The sequence below is a fragment of the Rhinolophus sinicus genome, linkage group LG02, assembly GCF_036562045.2.
Source record: "Rhinolophus sinicus isolate RSC01 linkage group LG02, ASM3656204v1, whole genome shotgun sequence".
NCBI classification, from domain to species: domain Eukaryota; kingdom Metazoa; phylum Chordata; class Mammalia; order Chiroptera; family Rhinolophidae; genus Rhinolophus; species Rhinolophus sinicus.
In genome coordinates, this window is record NC_133752.1 from 9,172,015 (window position 1) to 9,198,533 (window position 26,519).

General features: G+C 40.6%; 1 protein-coding gene across 8 annotated transcripts in view; it reads left to right on the forward strand.

The window, feature by feature from the left end:
• Nucleotides 1-26,519, forward strand: part of CC2D2A (coiled-coil and C2 domain containing 2A) — a 112,035-nt gene that overhangs the window by 47,159 nt on the left and 38,357 nt on the right. For all 8 annotated transcript variants that reach the window (XM_074321527.1, XM_019740860.2, XM_074321564.1 and 5 more), the window contains 9 exons: nucleotides 824-964; nucleotides 3,895-4,051; nucleotides 4,867-5,105; nucleotides 7,532-7,709; nucleotides 16,990-17,146; nucleotides 19,325-19,472; nucleotides 22,108-22,246; nucleotides 24,094-24,297; nucleotides 25,842-25,934. In XM_074321527.1, coding sequence (XP_074177628.1) covers nucleotides 824-964; nucleotides 3,895-4,051; nucleotides 4,867-5,105; nucleotides 7,532-7,709; nucleotides 16,990-17,146; nucleotides 19,325-19,472; nucleotides 22,108-22,246; nucleotides 24,094-24,297; nucleotides 25,842-25,934 — 1,456 coding nt within the window. The remainder of the gene's footprint in view (nucleotides 1-823; nucleotides 965-3,894; nucleotides 4,052-4,866; nucleotides 5,106-7,531; nucleotides 7,710-16,989; nucleotides 17,147-19,324; nucleotides 19,473-22,107; nucleotides 22,247-24,093; nucleotides 24,298-25,841; nucleotides 25,935-26,519) is intronic.

Sequence of the window (26,519 nt, forward strand, 5' to 3'; positions counted from 1 at the left end):
TAGGCAAATCTCACCTTGTATGTTATAGTCATTTGACTATATGCTATAATCATTTGTGTCTGTCTCCTGAGCTAAACTCCCTGAGGACAGAGATGCCTCCTGTCTCCTAGACACTTATGAATCCTGCTGGCATTTGCTCAAGGGGAAAAAAAAGTCTAATTAATTAATTACATAATAGAGTAGCTTTGGGTTCTGGATTTGGCTATCCATTGTAGAGAGAGCTTAAAGTAAGGCAGTAAATAATTGCCAAACACTTTAAATAATAATGAAAAATAAAAATGAAAGCATTTTCCAAGGATGGCTCTTCAAATCAAGCTAACGTCTTATTAATCTAATTCACGCTGAAAACTCCTCAAGGCATGCAGTACATTACTTCGTCTCCTAACGGCAGATCCTGTGATTTGTGTTAGCACCGACAGACATAAATATATCTGTTGTTAACTGGAACAGCAGCTTGCTCCCCTATGTTTACAATAATTTAGTCCAGGAAAACTGCGTTTACTGGGCCCTTTATTTTTATAGCTTCAAAGGTGGCTGTTTGTTAAGGGTGCATATTATTAATAAGAATTGTAAAAGGTAATTTAATTTAATGAAGTCAGCTTCACCTAGGAAGAAAAAAAAAAAGAAAAGAACCTCTCCAAACAGATCAGCACCCTTTTGTTCTCATATTTGCATTCATATTTTTGATTTTCTAGTACTCGAGAAATATTGTAGCTGTTAAACTAAATACACAATCCACTATAGCATTATTAGCTTTTTTAAATTTGCAAACACACTTAAATAAATTTTATATATATATATATCCATGTTTTATATCTTATAGGCAAACAAGAAAACTGCGTGACGCTGAACAAGAAAAAGATCGAATATTGCTTAAGACCATCATAAAAGTTTGGAAAGAAATGAAGTCCCTTCGAGAGTTCCAGAGGTTTACAAATACACCCTTGAAACTTGTCTTGAGAAAGTAGGTCCTTTTCAAAAATTGTTTTATTGGGCTATATCATACGTAGAGAAAAATGTATCAAACATAAATACAGTTTAAAAAATTATTCCAAAAAAATATAAATGAATAACCCTGTAACCACTCCTCAGGTTAAGGAAAAGAACATTATCAGTATCAGGCAGCCCCCATGTTCCTAACCCAACTACATCCTCCTCCATCCCAGATGTAACCATTTTTTGGACTTTTATGATCAGTGTTTGCCATCTATGTGTAATCCCTAAGGATACATAGTTTAATATTGCCGTATTTGACTTTTCCATAAATGAAAGTATATTGTATGGATTCTTTAGTGAATACACACTTTTTTCTTTTCTTTAATACTATGTGAGATTTATCTGCTTTATGGCACATAGCTGTAGTTAATTTTCTTTGTCTTATTAATTCTTCATTATACGAATATTACAAAATTTGTCCATTTTACTGTTGATGGACATGTGAGTTGATTCCATTTTTCAACTGTTCCCGTTTTTCACTTTTGTAGACATTTTTGTACATGTCTTTTAGAGTACATGTGCCTCCGTTTTCCAGAAATATACCTGGAAGTGAAATTGTTAAGTCTTAGGGGATGTGTTTCTCCAAATATTTACATGCTGATTCCAACATTTTTCTAGAGTTGTTGTGCTAATTTATACTTTCACTAGTGTTCCCATAGGTCTGTATTACCCATATCATCCTTATCACCTGGTGCTGTCAAATCTTAACATTGTACCAAGCTGATGATACGTCTTAATTTATATTTCCCATACATGAGATGGCCATCTTGATGTCCTCTTTTATGAGGAAGTGTCTGTTCAAGGCTTTTGTCAATTTTTGAACTGGATTTCACCAGGCTTTGATACACAGTGAAGAGCACAGTTATCACAGCAAAACCAAGTTCTGTATATTAATTCAAGAGTGTCTCTGTTGGTTTTTGTCCCTTCCTGATTGTTTCTTCTGAATAAGTTGTTGTGCCTGTATAACTACAAGAAAAGTGATAAATGTGGGCAATGATCTGATAAATTGCCTTGAAAACAGTGGTATTTTAGCCAAAGGTATCGCAAATTGTGATGGGGTTGGTGACCATCATACCACTGAGAAAACACCCCACATTTTCCAGGACAAATACAAACGTGCTTTATAAGGGCTGGGACCTTGTCACCACTGGATTTCTGGTCCCCAACAGAGCACCTGCCACTTTGTATCTGCTCAGTTAATATTAGTTAATAAAAAAACAAATTCAAATAGTCTCTCCCACAGAAACCATGGATGTCTCGCAGAAATTCCAGTGTTTCTGCTTCTAAATCCCATCTCCCATGCTACGCCTCCCACCCAAACTAGAACATAAATATTTACCACATTGTTTTCTCCTTGCTTCCTTTCTTAAGTTTAGGATAATCTAAAATTTGTAGGAAATTTACCCTTCAGGTCCCCTCTAGGTTGCAAACTTCCTTTTTGGGACACTTAACACCCCTTTCCCCCATAAGTGCTGTCTCCTCAATTCTTTTGGAGTGCCCTCTATTCACATTCTGGGTTCATCTAGCCACCTTATGATACAGCATAGTTTCTTTCCTGCAAAAGTATCCAAATTGCACCCAGCTTTTTCATGTTTCTGCATGACAAGGAGAATAGTGAATGGTGCTTTATATCAGTGATGGAACTAAATTTTGAGCCAGATTTTCCCCAATGTTTATAAATTTCAGGTGCCACTGTGCTCCCAAAGTGATTTCTTCAGTAGAATCCTAGAAATCAGTAAGAGGACTGTTAATTGCTAAACCACCGGCCACACGTGTACATAGCAAATATTTGTCAGCTCTAGACACTTGACTAAGTTTGTCTAAAAGGGACAGGAAACTTTAAGAGGCCAGACTGCATTGACCTGACTTGACCACACTAGGAGATAAGCAATGAGTTGCAACAGTCCCAAAGTGCTGGGTGTGATGTGTTGGGTGTGATGTTTGTTGGGTGTGATGTGTTGGGTGTGAAGTGTTGGGGGTGATGTGTTGGGTGTGATGTATTGGGTGTGATGTATTGGGTGTGATATGTTGGGTGTGAAGTGTTGGGGGTGATGTGTTGGGTGTGATGTGTTTGTTGGGTGCGATGTGTTGGGTGTGAAGTGTTGGGGGTGATGTATTGGGAGTATGTCTGGGTGTGATGTGTTGGGCGTGATGTTTCTGAGTGTGATGTGTTGGATGTGATATGTTGGGCAGGCATGTTGGCCACCCAACTCCTGGAGGCACACTGCCCGTTAACATAGAAAGGGCTCTGCACAGATGAGCAATAAGGGAACTTTTACATTTGTTTAATCTTGGGCTGTTTTGATTTGGCCCCAGAACCTTTCTGTAGGGCATCTCACAGAACTGGTGTCCCACAGAACACACTTTTGGAAACACTGTTTTGGGTTGGGCTGATGCCCGGGTGGAGTGTTGGCAGAATCATCAAAGGAAAACTCAAATTATCAATGCAGAGTAAAAAAAAAATTTGACTCAGGGACTTGGTAGCAACAATTATAGTGAAGTGGTACCTCAGAGACTTGAAGAATTAATAAAGTAACTACAATAAAACTTCTACCACTCTCGGCTGAAAACCTACGGGCACCATGCCAGTATGCCATCTGGGTCATTTAACTCAGGGTGGCATTTTTGCTTAATGCTAAGTATATTGGGCTCATATTTCAGCCCCTCCACTCACCAACTGTGTGTTCTTGGGCAAGTTATTTAACCTCTCTGGACCTCAGTCTCGTGTATAATATGTGGATGACAACAGCCTCTGCCTCACAGGGTGGTAAGCTAACATGTGCAGAGCTTTTAGAAGAGGACCCACCACAAAGCCAGCCTGATACTGGTATTTGCTGTTATTATTAGTCTATTATTTAATTTCAAGAAATAACCAAGGTATTATAAATTATTTTAAAGGGAAAAAGTGGACCAGAAAGCAGACGAAGAAGCATATGAAGCAGAAATTCAAGCTGAAATAAGTGAATTGTTGGAAGAGCACTTGGAAGAGTATGAACAGAAGATGGAAGAATACAGAACTGCGTATCAGCAGTGGAAAGCCTGGAAGAAAGCCCAAGTTTGTACACAGTCACTCACCCCTGAGCAGGGCTGACCTTGGGGAAGAGAAGGGTCTGGGAGGACTGCCAATGAGACAGGAGGAGGGCTGGCAGACTGGGGTGCCCTGCTGGCTCTGCTCTGTCTCCCTCCCTGCCCCCACGCTAGGGGACAAAGGAACGAGGGAATGAACCAGCTACTACACATGTTTAAAAAGCCACCGAGCTAGCTGAAACCAGAGCAGTTTTTTCCATAGATAGTTCTCTGGTATCACTCTGTGGCCATTTGAGTGAACAAACACGTAGTAACACAGTAATCACTCATGTATGTCAAGCATTTACATGCATTATCCCATTGAATGGAGGGCATTGATGTTCCTGAGTCTCCCTCAGAAAACTACGTAACTTTGTGCACATGACACTGAAAAATTGACTCCAAGAGCAATAGTAATAGGTCACGGTGTCCTGCATTGCCAGTTGTGCTCACAGCCTTACTTTGATTTCAAGATGTGTCCTTGGCCTTCAGAACAGATATTAATGGTGAGACAAATAGCTAACATTTTTTAAGCCCTTTCTAGGGGCCAGATACTGTGATAAGTGCTTTACAAGCATTACCCCATTTCAACAGCACTGGGGGGAATTTCCTACGATTGTCCCCATTTTGTAGATGAGAAAACTGAGGCGGGGAGAGGTCAGGTGGTTTAATAACCTGCCTGAGTACACACAGCTGCCAGAGGTGGAGCTGGGTTTGCAGCACGTCTGTCTGATTCTGAAGACTGTGCTCTTCAGTGAAATTCCAAAATTCCTGTTTGTCATAAGTTTTCCTCTTACGTAACAGAGGGCCAAGAAGAAGAAAAAGAAACAAGCAGTGGAAGAGCATCTGGATGAGGAGGTAGAGGAGCCATATCCAGGGGAAGACCCTGTGAAACCCGTTCCCCCAGAGCCCACTGACCGGACAGCGGTGGAGCAACAGGTGCGGGAGAGAGCAGCCCAGGGCAGGAAGAAGCCCGGGGAACCCACGCTGGTCCCAGAGCTGAGTCTGGCGGGGAGCGTGACGCCCAACGACCAGTGTCCCAGGTGAGATTGACATGTGACACACAGACTTACACGTACACATGCACACACATACTCACACACTGTGTAGAGTGTTTAGGTTGAAATTGCATAAACTATCCCCGACACTAAGTTAGCTATTTTCAAGCCACAAGTAGCACACCACATAATTTTGTAATGAACATTCAAAATATATGATTACACAGAATGTTTTCTTCCATTCTCATTGAGAAATAAGTGACATGTGTCACTGTATAAGTTTAAGGTATGCAGCATGGTGGTTTGATTTACATATACAGGTAACCCCCATGTAACACGGCACTTCTATAACACGTTTCACTCTAACATGGTTTGAGAATTAGAGAAATCCCCAAACAACACGGAGCGTAATAAGAGTTTTTAAGAGCAAAAACTATCTCATTCGAAATTAGGGAAATCCCCGAACAACATGGAACGTAATAAAAGCTTTTAAGAGCAAAAGGTATCTCATTTGAAATTTTTCATTCGAGCGTGGATGTTGTATCAGATCTCACTGCAGAATTTTAGAATTTATTAGAATATTAAATTCACAAGAGCTTAGCACCATATAACAAAATTTATAAAGATCTCTCAGTTAAAAGTAAGCAATCTAAAATAACAGATTTTTTTGCAAAAAGTACAGAATAGAATTCAAGATAATGCTGAAGAAAGTTCAGAGGATGAAGATATCTTGTCAAAAAGAAAATGCCCTCAGTTAACGGTGCTTAGTAGTGATGATGAAGAAAACATTATTTAATACATATTAATATGTAATCCTTTTGGTGAAAATTATTCTAATAAAGATATTTCTCTTAATTATAAAAATATAATAGTATGTTTTTTTAATTTTTGGAAACTAACCCCCTTTTTTATACTAGTTCTTTGTTTTGTATAAGATGGATTCGCATAACATGGCATTTTTTTTAGGAACCTACCAACCGTATTATACGGGGGTTACGTGTGTTGTGAAGTATTGCCATAGTAAGTGCAGCTAACCTCCATCTCATAAGATATAATAAAAAGGAAAGAAAAAAGAAAGAAACAAAATGTTTCCCCTTGTGATGAGTTAGGATTAACTATCTTAACAACTTTCCTATATATCACAGAGCAGTACACAGCATGTTTTTTAAAAGGAAAGTTTGGGCTCGATTTGGCCATCTTTTATGGTGAGTCCTATTTTGATTGAGAATGTATACAACTACCTCCATCTTAAGTTTCTGAGTTTTCCCTGGGACTTGGGATGATAACCCAAGATACCCCAAGCCAATGATTATAATCGACCCTCTTCATCAGGCCAGCAGGTAAGGGGAGACCATGCAGAACAACGGGCTGTTTTAGGTCTGTTTATAGCATGAGGTTACTGAGAATAAGCCTTAAAACAACTCTGAGTGGAGTCTTTGGGTGTCTTGGAATCTTTGTGAAATTTGGTATTAAATGTCCTTTATGGGAAAAAAAAAATGTTCAAGTCATTTGAGCAATTTCATGTCTGGAATGGGCCTGAATTACAGAAATGTAAAAAGTGAAAACTACTGCCCAATTTAGCGGGTACAGAATTCTATTTGAGATGACATAAAAGTTCTGGAGGATGGTGGTGATGGATAATGTACTTAATGCCACTGAGTTGTACACTTAAAAATAGTTAAAATGATAAGTGTTGTGTTGTGTATATGTCACCATAATATTAAAAAGGAAAAAAAACTACCACCCAAAAAACTCTGAGTGTGTTTTGAATTTTTATGCTCTAACCTTTCCCTTTCCTTAACAAGCTTGAGTTGCTACTGGCTTCACCAATAACTGGTGTTTTTGCTGGCCATCTCTGCAAATATACACAATAAATTAAAGGCCACTCTTGGAGGTTTAGATTTTTTTTTTTTTTTTTTTTACTTCCTGACTAAAAGAATACCAAATAACCCTAAAAAATAAGGAACATTTCTTAATCTCCTGCATCCAGTGAGCAGTCACAGACCATTAAGAAGTATTAAGAAAGATTAGATCTTGGAGAAGCAGACTTGATCTAACTGCTACAATATGCTATTATATTTTTAGAATAAAATATCCTACCCAATTACAAATCACTACTGTCCCTTATGGTTTGAATTCTCTCCATTTAACAAGTAGTGTTTCTGTTTACTTTAAGTTTGGGATGCAAATGTAAGGCTTGTTTGAAAACAGTAAGTTGACCATAGTAGAGGGATGCTTGGATGGCAGCTCTTAAATCCCCTGTGGCCTTTTCACTGCGGTTTGTTCCATATCACAGTACTTTACCATGTTATGCTCTGGAATAACTGGAGTTATTCCAGGTCAATGAGGGCCACAATGTCTGGCAGAGTCACCTCCGTGTACTGTGTTCTGTTCAGTGCTCATTTGTCAAACACTCCAGTTACCCACAGTCGTTCATACTAATGTCACCTGCCAATGATCTCACTTTGCAGGGCAGAGGTCTTGCGAAGGGAAGATGTCAAGAGGCGCTCGGTGTACGTCAAGGTGATCTTCAACGAAAAGGAGGTATCCAGGACCAACAGCCGGCCACTCGGGGCGGACTTCCAAGTTCACTTTGGACAGATTTTCAATTTGCAGATAGTCAACTGGCCAGAGAGTTTAACGCTGCAGGTACACATTGGAATTATAGTCACTGTCCCAAGACTATTTCAGTTACCGCAAGTGTGAGATGGTTGAAGTCATCCACTGGCTCCAACCAACTGAGCTAACAGGCCACCCCTAAGAGAAATGTTTTGTGACTCCATAGCTATCAATACTGTTACCAGAATGGCAAAGGAATTTGGCTTGCGTCTTGGTGCTCGGAGCTCGGAGCTGAGGATCTCCCGCTGCTCTCAGCACCACCAGCTCGGGAGTGAAAAATTGCCACAGTCTGTGGGAAAATCCCATTCTGAGGTGGTTGACGTTGGGTGTTCCGTGCTGACCCTGTGAGGTCCCCACCCCACTTCTTGGCATCTCTACTTAATCCTGAGCATGTCTACTGTGCTTCCTTCCCAGGGTCAAAAGAACGTCGGATATTAGTTGTCTCGAACTTCTTCTACCAGCTTTAGAAGGTTTTTAACTACCGAAGTCTAGGCAGGGGTTCATATTCAAAATGTTGAACAACACTCTAAGCCAAGAGCTAAACCAATCAGAAGGGACGTCAGCCACACATGGGGCGGGGCCCTTGTTCAGACAAGGCTTTAATGGATCCATGGTGGGAAGGCCCCGGGGGTCTTGGAAGTGGGGTCTGTGTGGCCAGGGTGGCATTTTGGGGACCCAGGTCAGCAGCTATTTACCATTCAGTACAGAGTATTTAAATACTTTAATAATTACACAGCTGCAATGGTACCTCCAGACTTAATGTACATCAATAGGTAGTGGCTGCCTGGAGTACTGTATGGAGAAGGATTCTGACATTAAATCCAGGCTCAGTGGGGAAAAGGACAAGATCAAGTAGTCTTTTCTGGCAAACAAAGGCATGTGTGCCATGTATTTGCAACCCTAGTGTCATAAAAGACATTATTTTGCAGCTAAACTGACTTAACAATATGAATGAGAAGAGAAAGTACCCTTTTTGTTAAAGTAAAGGGTGGTAATTAGAAAGGGGATTAAATTTGGCAGTTTGGTGAAAAATCGAGTTTTCCTCAAGCCTGAAAATACCCTTTCTGAATATCAGCCGTGGGGAAATAATCTCAAGTTCCTATTTGTCCTTCCTTGGTTTACAAGTCTGTATAGATACAGAGAGTGAAATGTGGTGGTTGTGCCTGAAAGTGACAGGGGAGAGACCCATCTGCAGGAAGGTGAGCTGGGCCACCTCTGGGAAGGTGACCGGTGGGTATACCGGGTACCAGCACCCTTGCTCTCAGCTGGCAGGCCCACACTGACTGACTCTCCACCCAGTCTCTCCTGCCCGTTCTCTGAGCAGAGCCATGGCTGACAGGGCTCTGGGTCCTAACTGACTGGGTTTTACCTCATCACCACTCCCTGTGAGATGTGCCATTATTTGAGCCACTTAAACTATGACACACTATGGATCAAAAGACATAATCTCATTTCAGATGTGCTGAAACTGGAAAATCTAGAATCTTCTATACCACTAACACCTGATTACTCGTGGCCTTTCTTGGCCAGGGAGGAGCCTGGGCACCCTCCTGGGCGCCTCCTGTTGGGATGGCGAGGGGCTTTGGAACACTTACAAAGTCCAAATGCTTTGTGGGAGAGTTGCATTCTGCTTGTTCTGAGGTCCCAGGTCCTCACTGCTTCCCACAGGGACCCTGCTGCCCTAGCCTTGAACACGTGCTTAAGCTACAGCTGCAGGTAAGGCTTACACTGCACACGGAAAGTTGGCTATGTGAAGAATAAAACTTGATGGAGAATGTCAATAAACACAAATGGCAGAAGGCAGCTTGATGCTTTGCAGTCACTTACCCCTAATAATAAGGGGGTGCTGGGGCCCCTATATCAGTCTCTCCCACTCTACAGCTCCAGCACAGCAAAGATCTCAGTTATTCAGAGTTTGCCCCCTCGTTTGAGATTCGTCCCTAACTTGTCCTTCCCATTGCTCCCTGCCGAGGAAAAACTGACGTGAGGCAGACCAAGATTAACATAAGAACAGTAGAGAGCTAGAGTGAGGAAAGTGAGAGCGCGCAGACGCAGACGATAAGATGGCAGGGAGGCAGGCGAGGGAGCTCTGGGAGAAGACAACCCACTAAAAAGAGGACAGAAGACAGGAGAGGTCTCTCCTCCCAGCAGGTGCCCAGCCACGCCTCTGCTGACAGGTGAGAGCTCAGACCACCTGGGCAGTCGCTCTGGGCAGCTCTAAATTTTCTGAATTACTACAGAAGAAAAGACATCCTCCACCTTCCGCTAGTGCGCCAGTATTTTATTTCACATATAATCTAAAATATAAGAGAAGCCTCATGTACTCTCTCCTGTGTACTATCTTGACTATTAGCTTGCTGTGAATATTACAACCAAAACCATGTTTAAAGTAATGTGAAAAGAGTAATTCTCTAAACTATGATTTTTTAAAAAATAAATAAGCAAAACTTTATTGTATAATACCAAAAAATATACTTGTATGCAATTAGCTTGGCCCTACCCTAAAAATTGAATCATGTAATCTTTTAAAAATTACAAACAAAAAGACTGTTGTTTAAGTTCTTAAGCTATCTATAGAGATTTGGTAACTGATCAAATCCCATCTCTTAATGGCTCATGGCATAATTTTTAATAATTGAGTAGTGGTTACAGATGAAATTAATTTAGAGGATATTATATTTCAACATTCTAGAAATAGTACTGTGTCAGTTGAAAATTTTCCATGTAATTTGTAACTTTTGAATTAGAAGAGTTTCAAGAATTACTGGCAACTTTAGACGGGTAAGAAAAATCGCCTTAAATGCATCTGTTTATGCGAGTGCTATCGAATTCTCAATTTTAGACCCTCATGTATTTCAGAAAAAGTTCCAAGAATCTCAAAACCATAATACAATTGATGAATCAACGGCCAAAGCTTGAATATTTGCTGTTTGCTTGTTAAGAGCTAACTGTCTGATACTGAGCCAGGCAAGTGGAGGAGAATTGGCAGCTATGCATAGAAAGGAGGGCACAAAGCCTTGTCTCTGGGAGCTTTAAACCCAGCTAGTTGATGAGAGAGAGAGAGAGAACTACAAAGATATTAATACTCGGCAGTGTGCCGATATACAGGACCCTGGAAGGGAACAGTGTGGACTGTGATGTTTGATTTCCTGCGTGTTTTGAACCATGAGGCTGAGTGCTTCCTAGCCAGGCTGGAGATAAGAATGCCAAGGAAGTCCTACAACGCACAAGAGAAATCCAGAGGCTAGCACAAAAAGCCGGGAGTGAGGGGTGGGATCAGGGCCTGGCAGTGGAAATGGGAGGAAGGGATTAATTAGAGCAGCACTGCAGCTTTGAAAGGGGGACCTGACAAGACTTGATGACAGTTTGACTTAAGAGAGTAAACAGGAAGTGAATCAAAGTTGATGCCAAGGGAAGGCTGAGATTGGACTTCAGGGGATAGGAGAGTTGGAGTGGGGCCAGAGTCCTTCCAGAAAAGTCTTGAAATCTTAACTTCTGAGGTCTTTCCAAAATAAATGCTTGGCCTTTCACAAAAATGAAATTTGATTTAGAAATGAAAAGGCTTTGTGATGATTACCCCTTTTACTTTGTTTATCACTCACATCTATAATATCATCACCCCACATTCATCTTGTTGACTTCCCCAAACTAACAAATGCTATGTAATACTGCAGGATGGTTTCTACACTTTTTAGCATTATTGTTTTTCTTTATGAATCAATCCTGTTCAGCTTCCATATTCCTGGCATGTGGATTGAAATAGGGAAAGTTTCCTTTTCACCGAGTCGGCTCTTCTTGAGTTTCCCTACCCAAGGCCTCTCCTGACTTCTCTGGCTTGACCACAGAATTGCGCGGTTGGAGTGGAAAACCAATCTTGTTTGGAGAAGGATCGTTGTTCACATTGTGGTTGTTGTTGGTCCTTTGTGGACATAAGGCCAAAACAGATATATATTTTTTTCATATATGTCTTATCTACTCACTCAATTGGATGAGTCAGATTGTGGAGAGCCACCCTTTGGAGCCCAGGGGAGTAGGTGCCAGGAACCGCTGAGTGTGTGGAGCAGAGGGCCCAGGGGGCCGGCAGCAGGTGGAAGGAGAGAGGCTGCTGTAGGGAGAATGGATCACACAGGGCAAGGTGGAGACAGGTGTAGTCATCTAAACGTAAGAGATGGGAGCTTGGCCTGGACAGGAACCCGTGAAAATGGGGGAAATCTCTAGGAAATAGCATTTAGCAAGTGTCTACTGCAGGACCCCACGTTCTTAGGTATGCCATCTTGTTATCCTGAAGAAAACCACAGCTACTATTATTCTCCCAATTTTAAAGGGGGGAAAACTGAGCTTCCGAGATACTGAGTAACTTAATAACACAAAGCAAGTCAAATGGCAGAGCAGAATTCAAACCCTGGTCTGTTTGGCTCTACTATGTTTCCCCGAAAATAAGACCTAGCCGGACAATCAGCTCTAATGTGTCTTTTGGAGCAAAAATTAATGTAAGACCCGGTCTTATTTTACTATAATATGAGGCCCAGTCTTACATAGTATAAGATTGGGTCTCATATTAATTTTTGCTGCAAAAGACACATTAGAGCTGATTGTCCGGCTAGGTCTTATTTTGGGGTAAACAGTGTATTTCACACTCATTTCACTATATTAATTGAGTATAACAGTAAAGAAGAGCAAAGTCCAAAATTTGATGTATCTCTGCGTCACACTGAGAATTAATTACTGTGGGAGAAGTCTTAAAAAACAACCTTAGGCATCACTATGTATTGAGTTGTGTTGACATTTAACAATATTTAGTGTGACAGTCATTGAACCATTACAATACACCAGGCACCATTTTTGTGTATGAACTAACTGAATCTTCACAACACTCCTCTGGTAGCTGTGTTATTGTCCCCAGTGACATCGCTGGCCTGAGGTCACACAGCCAGGCAGTGGCAGGCCCAGGGCCCAGACCCCACAACCTGTTCTCTCATCCACCTCATTATGCTGCTCCCACCTGTCATTTGTACATTCATTCCAACAAGCGTTTTATTGGACATGTATTTTGTGCATATATGTTCTGTGAGAAACAGAAAGACAAAGTGGGTGTGGTCCCTGATTGGCCACTAAACTGCAGTGGGTAGTGACATGAGGACCTGCTGACTGGGTCCAGTGGGGTGGAGGGAGAGAAAATGCAGATTCCAAGAGGAGGCTCCCCTCCCAGAAGCTTGGCAGAGAAGGGGAGGAGGGAAATGGATCAAGAGTTTGAAAGGGGATCCTGTTTACTTTAAGGGTGTGATTGATTTGAGGATGTTTGTCAGATGTGAGAAAAGATCGATGACTTTGAAAATAAAAAGGAAAGTGGCGAGGGGAGTGGGTAGGAAAGGGGAGGGACTGGATTCCACAGGATACTAGGTGGGGTGGGATCAAGATGTGATAGAAAGGTCCTCGGAGGTGGGAGTGATGACACAGGAGGGCAGGGCTCTGAGGGGGCTCCCAGGGAAGGAAAGGAGTCTGTGGCCCCAAAGTAGGAAAGGTTTGATTCAACACTGAGGGGAAATAGGGACATCCGCCAAGAGGTGACTGACTAACAGACTGGTGAACGGCAGCTGAGATTAAAAAACAACCACTCACTTGTACCGGATCCAACACCAAATGCAAGATAGGAAACTGTGTTTTGTTTTGTTTTAAAATCAGAGAATTGACATTTAAAATCCTGCAATATAAACTTTCCTTCATGATGGAGTATTGTCTTTTATCTATCTTAACTCACTGTCCCTCTATTTCTAATGTTCCTCTTATCTATACAATTCTCAATACTGGGAGCAGGTAAATTTGCCCCAGATTATTGAGTTCAAAGCAAGCAACATTCCAAATCCAAGGGAAGTAATAATAAATCCATAATTATTCCCAGTTTGGCAGCAGTTGATCTAACTGCTATCGTGAATTCACTGCTGCCTTGTTTTACGCAACACGGGGATTTCTAAACAGTTGAACATAAATTATATTTCCTATCATGTTTCTCCATTAACATTCCATTTTCAAACACACACACATACAAGCTCAGAGTAGTGCTTCTCAAGCCAGAGGTAATTTTGCCCCCCACGTGGGGACATCCGGTGTCTGGAGACATTTTTATTATCACATTTGGTGGGGTGCTACTGGCCCATCCAGTGGCCGAGGCCAGGGATACTGCTAAACATCCTACAGTGTACAAGACAGCTCGCTACCTCCAAGAGCCATCCAGCCCAAAATATCAATAGTGCTGAGGTTGAGAACCCCTGACTTAGAATGAAAACAAAAATTAAACTTAATTATATAGAAAGCCATTTACAAACACCTACTTAAAATCCAAAGTGCCCATTTTCTAGTTTTTAAAAAACAGGATTGTATCCTAGCATTAAATAGAACTACTGCCACCCTAAAGGAGTAGGGTGAAAAGTCTGGGAAATGTTTGGATGTTTTGTGGCTCTGTCAGATGGAATCCATTTTTCCTTATTAAACAAAAACAATTGATAATTGTCTTCTGAGACAGTGGTCCCAATTAGTAAACCCTCCATTCCCCTGGCGTTCATAATTGCCTCTGTCCTACAGATCCAGCATCAGTGTCCTCATTCAGTTCCTCTCCTGAAACTTGACAGGAATGTGGCTCCACACTCTGGGAACAAGGACATCCAGCAGAAATGTTCTTTCTGTAATAACTGAGCGTTTATTGGTCATCACGAAGCGTGGTGACCAGCACAGGACACACCCACAGGCATACAAACCAAAACAAGCTCAGAAGCAGCTCTCCTGGTCCTTCTATAATATTTGATGAACTTTTCAAGTCTAATAGGCATGTTTTTGCAAAGCCACTGGAGGCATATAATTAGCCACTTTGTCCTATACAGCTAAGTAAAGAAACACTAGCTTCTTCTATTGTGAAAGGAGATGTAATGCACCTGGATATTTGCATTTGTTCTTATTTTTAAATATGTTTCACACCCTTATTTAACCGCTTTGGATGTTGGAGTGTTTTGGAATTCTGAAATCGTACAAGTTAATAGAGATACAAGGTCAGGAAAGGTTTATGGAATCCTAATTACTGCATTTATATCACCTTCTAAAGTATCTCACCATCATAAATGGTATTTTAGTAGGTTTCCTATTCCCCTAAGTTGAATAACAAGATTTTATTAGGTCTTGATTTTTTTTTAAGCATTTAAGCCTTAATGTAGTTTGTTTTTCACCTCCTTATCTTTGGGTACCCAGAAATATTGATGATTTAATTACAAATATAGTATATGCCATAAATTTTCTATAAATCCTCAGCAGATTAATGTCTTCATATAAAAAAAAAATTAGGATGTCCTGAAAAGACAGATCTTATAAGATCTTACAAGTCTTTTATTTAAATTAAACAAGTTTAAATAACAGAAATACTTATTTCATAAAGTTTACTAAAATCAATTGACCAAGAATATTCAACAAGATATTTGGTAATGTTCATGAAAGAGCTTTGTAAGCTGCAAACTACTACAAAAATGCACGTGCCTACTGTGAACTGCCCAGGGGAAGCAGCAGCAGCAGTTTTTGAGCTCATAATGAAGGAGAGAGACTTTTGATCTATCTCAGCTAAGCTTCACCACTGCCTTCCTACTCAGCTTTAGCAAACAACCTCATTTTACAATAAGAGCAGACAGGGGGTATGGTCATGCTCAAGGTCACACAACTAACAAGTGGCAGCGTCAGGATTAAGACCCAGATTGGTTGGACCACAAGGCTTCCCTGTCTTGTTCACCACACTGCCCTTTGCAGACTGTGGGAGGAGCTGACAGTCACCTTGGGAATATAATCAGACAGCTGAAAAAATCCGAGAGCCATCCGACCATCAAGTCTACCAGCTGCTCAGACAAGAGAACAGCACCACCAACAGCTTTATCATCTAATGCCTTACCTCTATTAGGAGTTACCTGTTCCCTTCTAGATACATTAATTCACACATGTAGGTCCTGGGAAGTCACAGGGAAATTGAGCAAGATCGCTACCCTCGGGAATCTCACCATCCAGTGAGACCAAGGACACACAAAAAAGGGATTTCGGTAGAATAGGTAAGTGTCCCATAGGGAAGCCAAAGGGTACAGTGGTGGCATATAAGTGGGTATTGGGAGACAATGCAGCTTAGTGCCCTAGGCACAGCTTGGGTACGTGAGTGAGTCAAAGCACCTGCAGTAAAGTAAACAGTGCACCCTTGACCTCCGAGACAGCAGCTCCCTTGAGAGTTCTGGGCAACCAGGAAGTCTGAGACAGGAAGAGCTCAGTGGCCTTCGGATCACAGTACATATGCTGAGGTGATCTCTTAAGCTTCGATTATAGCCATTGTTTTCACTGTACTTCCATTTTTCGTTGTTGTTCTTTTATTCAGATTTTAAATTCTATTCCAATCATAATTTCTCACCAACTTGTCTAAACTAATTCTATTTTATGGATCATGATGATGGCTATACAAGGATTCTTAATTTTTTAAGCACTTTTCTGGTTTTCCTTGGCCCCTGAGGAAGACACAGCAAAAAGTGTGAGTGTTCAGGTGAATCATCTGTGTATTCGATTCCCAGCTTTGCACTTACCAGGTGGGTGATTGGGAAAAGTTTCTCCCCATCTTTGAGCCTCAAGTCCATCATAGAATTGTTGGGTCTGTTGTCTTGCTTAATCTTCCTCACAAACCATCCTTCATGGGAATGTGGTAAAAGACTAGACGAGGTAACAGACCTAACGCCCTTAGTAGGCTTCATATAAAGGGCTGCCACAGTGAAATAAGTTGTAGCAAAAAAGGAAAGTTTTAGAAAGGAAAGAAAACACACCATATTCTCAGGCTAAAACTTCATGCCAATGAGTCCACAATTCAACAGGTCAAACCAAGGTCTTATGTGCAATAAACAACAAGCTACATAAGTTTATGAAACTGTGGGCTCTTATGAGATATTGGTACAAGCAATAAATGGCACTTCTTCTTTCCATTAGAGTTCTGAACCAATAGAGAAATAGAGGAAAAGTATAAAAAAAGGTAAAAAGTATAAAAAAGAGGAGGTCACCTACAAATTGAAAGAGGCTTGAGGGACATATCAATCAATTGCAATGTACAGGATACATTTGGATCCTGATTCAAAGTCTGACAGTATTTTTTTGAGACTGAGGAGATTTGAAACTTCCTGAGATTTGACTTTGCATTCTGAGATGGGCGCCCTACGGTGGACCAGTGGACCAGAACAAAGAAATGGATGAATTTTCTGGGAGCGAGCACATTCTATTGTGTTTTAATTTTGCTGCTTCTCTTCCTCGATTTCAGGTATATGAAACAGTTGGACACAGTAGTACCACCTTGCTAGCTGAAGTGTTTCTGCCTATTCCTGAAACTACCACTATCACCGGAAGGGCTCCCATTGAGGAAGTGGAGTTTAGCAGTAACCAGCACGTGACACTGGACCACGAGGGAGTTGGAAGTGGTATGGAAAATTAACTGTTCTCAGTGGCTCGCAATTTCACTGTCAGATTTGAACATATATTTTTTTCACTTTTGAATCAACCAGATAATTATAAATTTGCTATCAGAAATTCAAATTAAAACAATAATAATAAACTATTTTTTGCAAAGTCATTTTTTTCTATACTATTGGTGGCCAGTAAATTCATGTAACTGTGAAAACATAGTTTGACAGTGTCAATTAATGACCTCTTTGATTCCTTAATTCTACTTCTAGGAACGTTTCCTAAGAAAATAATTTGAAATGAGGACAAGCTTTGCACATAAAAGATTTACATCATGGTGTTATTTTAAGGCTGAAAAGTTTGAAGTGACTAAATAATTATGAAAGGGAGATTGTTCATTTTCTCTCTTAACTACTACAATTCTGGTTAGATATATGATAGACCATCTCACTCTTTCCACTACGTTTCTTGTGGGTTTTTTTTAAATTAAAGTTTATTGGGGTTTCTTTTAATATATTTGGTATATTTTTCTTTCACTGCTACTTTCTGTGTAATTTCTTTAAATCTGTCTTCCAACAATCGGTGCCTAATCATTGAAACTCATTGCATTTCTTGTTCAAATTATTATACTTTTCACCTCTAGATATTCTATTTAGTTCTTTTCCAATCAGTCTGGTCAGTTGTAACAATATTTTTGTCTTTTTCTCAGTCTCACTCTTTTTTTATTCATTCATTACTTTGTTTATTTTTAAACATATTAAAAATATTTTTAATATTCTGTATCTGATCATTCTAACACTTGTCTGCTTATTGGTTTGATTCTATTGCCATTTTTTTCATGATGGGTTGTTTCCTCATGTGTTTGATGATTTTTTTATTGTGAGGTCATTATCTGGAGATTTATTTGTAAGAATTCTTTGAGGCTCAAATCCAATCACCAGTCTAAAAGTCTGAAGACATATGCTTTAGTTCCATTTCAGCTGATACTGACAAGCTTGTGACCCTAGGAGTCACGTAACCTCTTTGAATATCGTATTCTTTATTCATGAAATGGATCTAACATTACCTCCTTCAGTGCCTTATAGAGTTATTTTGAAGTTCAAGATGGAATGTTTAATAATACGTAGGAAAGATCTTTGAAAAACACAACAATGCTATTACAGTGTAATAGTGGTATTGTTTTGTGTTAATACTATTAACACAGAGTGTGGATTTAATACTATTAAATCCAGTGTGAAGTTGCTATACTGAAGTGCCTCCTTTAGTTGACTAAACATGCTACCCAGAGACTGTTTATCATTAATTTCCAATGAGCGGGGCCGAATCAGCGAGGCTTTCCTGTTGTCTCACAGCTTTGTGACAGCTCGCGCTGTGGAGAGCTCACTAGTGGCCAGGCACTGAGTGCTCTGCACTCATTTCCTCATTTAACCCACGCTCCTCACTGCAGGCCCCGCCCACCTTAGGCCAAGAATACCTCTTCCCAAGATTTCCACATGTCTCACTTCCTCATTCTCTTCGGGCCTTTTTTCAAAATCCCCCTCTCATAGTGCCTCCCCTGGCTATCCCATCTAAAAGTTCAACCCCTCCACACCCCCCAAAACACATTTTCTGTATACCTTCCCTAATTGATGTTTCACACATCACCCTCTAACATACTACCCATTTCTCTTATTATTCTTACATGTTGCCTGTCTCCCCTACTCGAATATAAACTCCATGAGAACAAGGATTCTCATCCATTTAGTTCTGTCGTCAGTGCCTAGAGTAGTGCCTGGCACAAAGTAGGAGCTCAATTAAGTATTTACTGAGTGAATGAATAAATGAATGTCTTTCTCAATAATCCTTTGAAGGAGACACTATTATTCCCCTTATTTTATACATTAAGAAGCTAAGGCTCAGAGAAGTTATTTGTCTGTGGTCACACAGCTGTGAGGTGGCAGAGCCAGAATATACACACAGATGGTCCCACTCCAGAGGGCATCGGTCACTATAATGTCTGCTGTCAGACCCAGAGCCAAGCGGCTGGTTCCGAGCATCATCAGCTGAAGTCCTGATGTGGAATTATGTGTGCCACCCCTACCCATTCCCGCCACCCCCACCCACACTGTTCCGTTGTCTACTGTCTGCTTTCTCACCAGGGCTGGGCTCGCTCTGTCTTTCTAAACAACACCCTGTTTGACCTGGTGTTTCCCTAGGGGTACCCTTCTCATTTGAAGCGGACGGTAGTAATCAACTGATTCTGATGACCTCAGGGAAAGTGTCCAACAGTGTGGCATGGGCCGTTGGAGAGAATGGGATCCCTTTAATTCCTCCGCTGTCACAGCAGAACCTTGGATTTAGGAGGTAAGTTGGCTGAGATAAACTGATGAGCAGAGTCAGCATTCGCATTAGTGATGTCTGGTAGGGAAAAAGCTTGCAAATATTTTTTCCTTTTATCGTCCTGTGCCAGTAATTTCAGGAGATTTTGTTGTCTTTAAGGTAAAAATTAAAATATGAATAGCCTAACAAATATTTGGCCTTTATCAGTATACGATACAGAGAAAAGCACTGTCTCTTATTTAATCTTCACAACAACTCTGTGAGCGATTCTGCTCCCTGTTGTATAGGCATGCGAGTCCACTGCACAGAGCTGTAGATTTTGGTCCTAAGTGAGGGATCATTGCTAATGATGACTAGTGTGGAACCTTCTGCTTATAGGTAAGTCCCTGTGCTCAGTCCTCTTCCTTGATGGCTAGATTCTTAGGTTTCTACAGAGAACAGAAGAAAGAGAGCCCCAAGCAGGCCCCTCGCTTTGTGGTTGATGCCTGTCCAGGCAGCCTGGGCTTAGGAGCCAGGTAGCCTGGGTTTGACTCTTGCTTCTCTCATGCTTCAATAGATGGGTCCTGAGTTGATCATTTTACCACCGTAAGCCTCAACTGCCTTGTCCATAAAATAAAAGGACTTATTCTGATCATCGAGAAGACGCTTTCCAAGTCCCAGAGTGTCATTCAACATGTGGGAAAACAGAACAGGCTTATTCTCTTCCCTGTATGCCCTGTCCCTCAACACAGACTCTGCCCCTGTGATAACGGTTGCTCTGCACTCTCTCAGCAGGAGACTGGCAGCCATTTCCAGTGAAGGCTTGTTTGCACCTCTGAGTATAAGTGTAGTGCATTCATTTCATTGAGTTTCGTGCTAGGGAAATTTCCTGGGCCTTAAAGCTGCAGCTCAGGAGAGGGGTGACACACGGTGTGAGTGATGAGAAATGCAGTACTGCTAATAAGGCCCCACTCACTGAGCTGACAACCCCGCCTCCTGGGATCCAGGTATCCAAAGTTTATGCTTACGTTAGTTGCATGTTTATTTTTTCTCTTTTTCTTTTTAGCTTCAGCTACAGATGGTTCCCCAATGGCCTGAGCGTGAGCCTATCCAGGGACACTTTCATGCACTGGGCAGCTGTAGGGACCATCACATTTGTATTCCTTCCGTTTATACTTCTTTTATTTTTCCAGTTTTATTGAGACATAATTGACATATAATATTGTATAAATTTAAAGTATACAATACAGTAATGTAACATAGTTACAATTTTTTTCCTTGTAATGCGAACTTTTAAGATTTGTTCTCTTAGCAACTTTCAAATATGCCACACAGTATTGCTAACTATAGTCACGACCGACGCTGTCCATTCCATCCTTGGGACGTATTGATCTTATAACTGGAAGTTTGTACCTTTTGACCACTTTCACCCATTTCTCCCCTGCCTCTGGTAACCACCATTATACTCTCTGTTTCTATAAATTTGTTTTTTGTTTCCAGATTCCACATATAAGTGAGATCATATAGTACTTGTCTTTCTCTGTCTGGCTTATTTCACTTAGCATAATGCCCTCAACTTTCATCCATGTTGTCGCAAATGGCAGGATTTCCTTTATTATGGCTGAATAGTATCCCTTTGTATTTATACACTACATTGTCTTTATCCATTCACCTGTCAGTGGACATTTAAGTTGCTTTCATAGCTTGGCTATTGTAAATACCTTGTTTCTCTGAAAATAAGACCTAGCCAGACCATCAGCTCTAATGTGTCTTTTGGACCAAACATTAATGTAAGACCCAGTATTATATATTATATTGTATTATATTATATCATATCATATCATATCATATGACCCAGTCTTATATTATAGTAAAATAAGACCAGGTCTTATGTTAATTTTTGCTCCAAAAGGCACATTAGAGCTGATTGTCTGACGAGGTCTTATTGTCAAGGAAACATGGTAATACTGCAATGAACATGGGGGTGCAAAAACCTCTTTGGGATAGTGATTTCATTTCCCTCAGATTCATATACAGAAGTGAGATTGCTGGGTCATATGTTAAGTTTTACTTTTAATTTTCTGAGGAACCTCCATACTGTTTTCCATAGTGGTTGCATCAGTGTACAATCCCACCAACAGTGCACGAGGTTTCCCTTTTCTCCACATCCTCGCCAACACTTGTTATCTCTTCTCTTTTTGATAAGTCATCCTATCAGGTGTGAGGTAATATCCCATAATGGTTTTGATTTGCAGTTACCTGATAATTAGTTATGTTGAGAAACTTTTCATGTACCTATTATCCATTTGAATATTTTCTTTGGAAAATTGTCTATTTAGTTCCTTAGTCCATTTTTTAATTATTATTATTATTTTTTTTGCTATGGAGTTGTATGAGTGTCTTATATATTTTGGATATTAACCCCTAATCAGATGTGTGGTTTGCAAATATTTTCTCCCACCATTCATACTTCTTTACTGTCCTTATAACATATTTAATAGCAATCATCAAGGAAGGAAAAATGGCAGAAGACTTTCCTTACAATCTCATGGAGAATGACAGCTTCCTTAAACAATCTTATGGAGAATAATTAAATAATGCATCCCTGGGATTTTGCGGTCCTGATGCAAACTGCTCTGTGGTCAAGTCCATCTCATGGAATGAACCTGTTTTTTTCCAGTGCTTTGAAAAGAGCAGACGCCATCTCATCTATTGGTACTTCAGGACTGACGGACATGAAAAAGTTGGCCAAGTGGGCAGCAGAGTCCAAGCTCGATCCGAATGACCCCAACAATGCCCCTCTGATGCAGCTAATCTCGGTAACGTGGCAGGAGAACTGTGCACACACACTATTTCTTGACATGATGTGATGATAATGATAGAAATGGCTCAGCCCTTTGCATTTCCTTTCACACTATGTTCTATAGGGCTTAGGAACATGAGTGCTGAGTGAATGCAAAGCTTCTGTTCCAGCCCTGCTCTGACCTGGCTGCGTGATCAGGGCAGGCACTCATGCTTCTAAGCACGGAGGTGCCCTCACACCTCACATGAGAAATGAGCTGCTACATAACAACACTTAGGCACAGAATCGGTGTGCAATGAATATTAGCTGTTACTGTCGTTACCTCAAGCCCCTGTGAAACCCCGAAGGAAAGGGAGGAAACCAACTGCAGACACTCAGTTACTTGCTCAAGGTCACACGGCCAGTAAGGACTCAGATCCACTTTCCTCTGATTTCACAGTAGGTGCCCTTCCCATCACACTTGGATGAATTGATGGGGCATTTTATGAAATGCTGGTTTTGTTTGTTTGTATCTTGCTTGATGATTAATTTGATTATCATTTAGGTTTCATTTAAGTATTTATGAAAGTTGCTTGTATCTCTCATTACATTCAAAATTCTTCAGTGAATTTATAAATAAAATGGATCATTAGTCAGTAAATGATTTTTCTTGGTATCAAATACAAATGTTTTTACTCCCAATATCATAATTCCCACAAAAATATAATAAATAAGTAGATGATCCAGCAACACAGTCTCTGACCATGTTTATTAGTAGAAGTGCAGCAGTAAGGTAACTGCCAGGAGGATGAAAATTTGCATTTCTCCCCTGGTCTTTCTCAGGTTAAGTCCCAAAGCAAGCTTCTGACTTTTGTCTTTATAAACTCCTTCCAACATGACACTTTTAGTGTGGATAGAGAAATATTAGAAAGAACAGGTCATATTACCTAAAGTGTAGTCTATTCCTTGTAAAGTTTTCAAATCGCATTTGCATTGCTATCTTTAAATCAGCAGTAACACAGTGCCACCTCCATTTTCCTTTGTAACTTTGCCTCCCATGAAAGGACGAAACACAGGGATTGCCTTCCTGACTGGTCTCTGTGAACCAGGATTTTCACAGCAGGATCAGCTTTCCCATCACAGAGCCCCAACAAATCTCTGCTGTCTGGCCTTCGTTCTGCCCAGGAGGAGGTCACAGCTGGAAAACGCCCAGCAGAGGAGCTAGCAGGCATCTGGGCAGAGTGCAGCCCACATCTTCTCGGCCTCTCAGTGGCACTGAAGCTGTCTTTTCTGTGCGAGGGTTCAAAGGCATTGGATGTTGGCGCCCAGATCCATCTCTGGCTCATTTTTCTCAGTGACCAAGGCCATGAGGTGCTGCTTAAATGCAGGAGCCCGTGGCCATCGAGCTAAGTGATGCTGATCAGCTGACTCCGGGGCCTTTATCTACTTATGTGCATAAATATAGTAAAAGATTGTATTTTAAAATATTTTTAAATATATTTAAAACACATACATTTTATATACACTGTGCATATGAATTATCTTATTTACAAGGCACCTAGTAATACACTGATATAACTCATTTTTCAGTCTGTAGATCTTCATAACAACTATTAGGGGAACATGCATACCAAAAATGAGCCTTATAATTTTTATTTTTTTGGAAAAAAAGATTTGTGGTACATTTTATAGCTACTAAATGAGTATAACAGCATCTGCCTTGCTACTATTAAATTTTAATGTACTTTGTCTTTAAATGAAATCTGGGACATTTCAAGTCTCTCGATCTACAACTGTTAAGCTTCCATTCCCAAAAGCTCAGTGCCAGGTTTCTTTGGATGAAATCTGCCCGTCGTCTAGTTTCTCATTTTCTGGTTTTTATAGGTTGCCACCAGTGGTGAATCCTATGTCCCTGATTTCTTTCGACTGGAACAGCTGCAACAGGAATTTAACTTTGTTTCAGACGAGGAATTAAATAGATCCAAACGATTCCGACTTCTTCATCTTAGAAGCCAAGAAGTGCCAGAATTCCGAAATTATAAGCAAATTCCAGCATATGACCGAGAAATTATGGAAAAGGTATTCCAGGTAAGAAATGGCTGTCGAGGAATTAATAAAACATCTGTTGTGCTATTTGGAATACCGCTCCATTTGAGTTTTGGTGTTGATGCTATATTCTCAGTAGCAATACTGGTTTGTCTTTTGTAACACTTTATTTAACCTTTGCATTATTTTTCTTGAATCCAATGTTTAAATAATCTCCTTGTCTCGATATCATGAACAACATATAAACTAAGAAAAAGTAGAATTGTAGGCTGAAAAATATCTTAAGCGTTAACATGCAAATTATCCTGCCTTAGTCAGGAATCCAATGCCATTTTACCCCAGTAAGTACTTGCTGAGCACCAAACACCGTTGTGATCACTACCGGGAAAGCTAATGGGTAGGATCTGAATAGCCTAGGGATGGGTGGGTTGGAAAGAAGTGGGGAACAGGGCTGGGGGGGGGGGGTGAGGAGGGATCTGAGGAGTTACAGGTGGTAGGCCTGTGTAGGTAGGGCAAGCCAGTGAATCCAGACAGGTGAGTTTGTGTTTGATGAGGTAAGTGAGAGCCATTAGAAATTAGAACCAGTAGGATTTTTCATGCAGAAACTATTCTTGGAGAATAGTTTTGGCTACTTGGTTCTTCTTCGCATTGTTTGGACTTGTGATTGTAAGTGATAACCCAATTTAAACTAGCTCAGGCACCAAGAGTTTCCTGGATGATGAAATCCCAAATGGGGTTAAATATCTAAAGACACATGAATGGCAGGAATTCACCTGTGCCTCAAGGACACTTTGATCCAAGACCTGGATGCTGCCAGGACCCTTCTCCATCCTGTCTGGGCTCCCCTTGCTCTGGTGGCTTCACTGTCCCCTACTGTCAACAGATTTTCTATACTTGGCCACAGAATGACCAACATTGTCCAACTTCATATCCAGTAGTTTTGGTCAGGAAGGAGAGATGCATCCTCTTGTCCCAAGTTTAAAAATCTTGGGACCAGCTCTTGAATCACACAGCCTGGGTTAGGGGCCACCCTGAGCTTTCAATGTGACCAGAGAAGGACTGAAGGAGGACATGGCAGCTTCTGGAGCCCACATGGAAGTTTCCTCATGAAAAAAGAGAGGAAAATGTAGCAGCCTAAGCAGACAAAGCAAAAGTACCCACTACTTTCCCACAAGTAGGTAACCGCGTCAGCTACACTCAGATGCTATTTGCTATTTTGTCATTGCTTTACTTAAGATAGAAAAGGCACAAATTAAGCAGAGGCTTTGGTTAAGTTGTGTGGGGAGCTTAGGATCTCGAACTACAGCGACTGTTATCTGTGTGACCTCTAGTTCTTCCTGCATGAACACTTCAAATTGTAGTTACAGCTTTCTCTTCCACATACACAGCAGTCAACCAACTGACTCCAAATCCTGGATACTGCATCAAAGATCAATTCTGAACTAAAAGTTAAGAGGAAGTTGGGGGAAACATTTAGAACCACAATTTATGACTTAAACCACATGTGATAAATTCTCTAGTCTCAAGAAGAACAAGAGAGAGCACTAGTACTTTAAAGTCATAAACTTACTCCTTTTCAATTTTAGGACTATGAAAAACGGTTACGAGACAGAAATGTAATTGAAACCAAGGACCACATAGATACCCATAGGGCCATAGTAGCCAAGTACCTCCAACAGGTAAGGAAAAGCATTTTGAACAGTCTTTGTAGGGGAAAGAAGCCAGCATCCTAAAACAGGAGATCGGAGGTTTCTATTCCTTTGCATTTCTATGTGATACCTCACCCTTGTAGACTTATTTTCATCATTACAGACATGAAATTGACTAACAGCTATCTTCATCTTTTGAACTTGTGAAAACACTAGGATGTATCTCATTATCAGTGGTTATTTTACGTGGGGTATGATTACAAGAGACTCCATTTCTAACACGATTTTTTTCTATTTGAATGTTTGCATCATTTTTCCTTTGTAATAAAAATGTTTTATAAACCACATACTACTGCCCTTAGGCAATAGAAAGTTGAAATGTTCTTTTTCCTTCCTCCCTCCCTCTCTTCCTTCCTTCCTTAAATAGATTTAACTTATAAGACACACTACAGTGACTACAGTACATTTTTCCCATCCAGTTGATCTACCCTGTGGCTAATGTATAAAAACCCAATCTCTGACATTTAAGAGGCCCTCTACTTAAAGAATATTTAGGAGGGTAAATCAGTCTGAATAGGGGAAGAACTTAAGAATCACTTTTGAATTGTTTGTGCT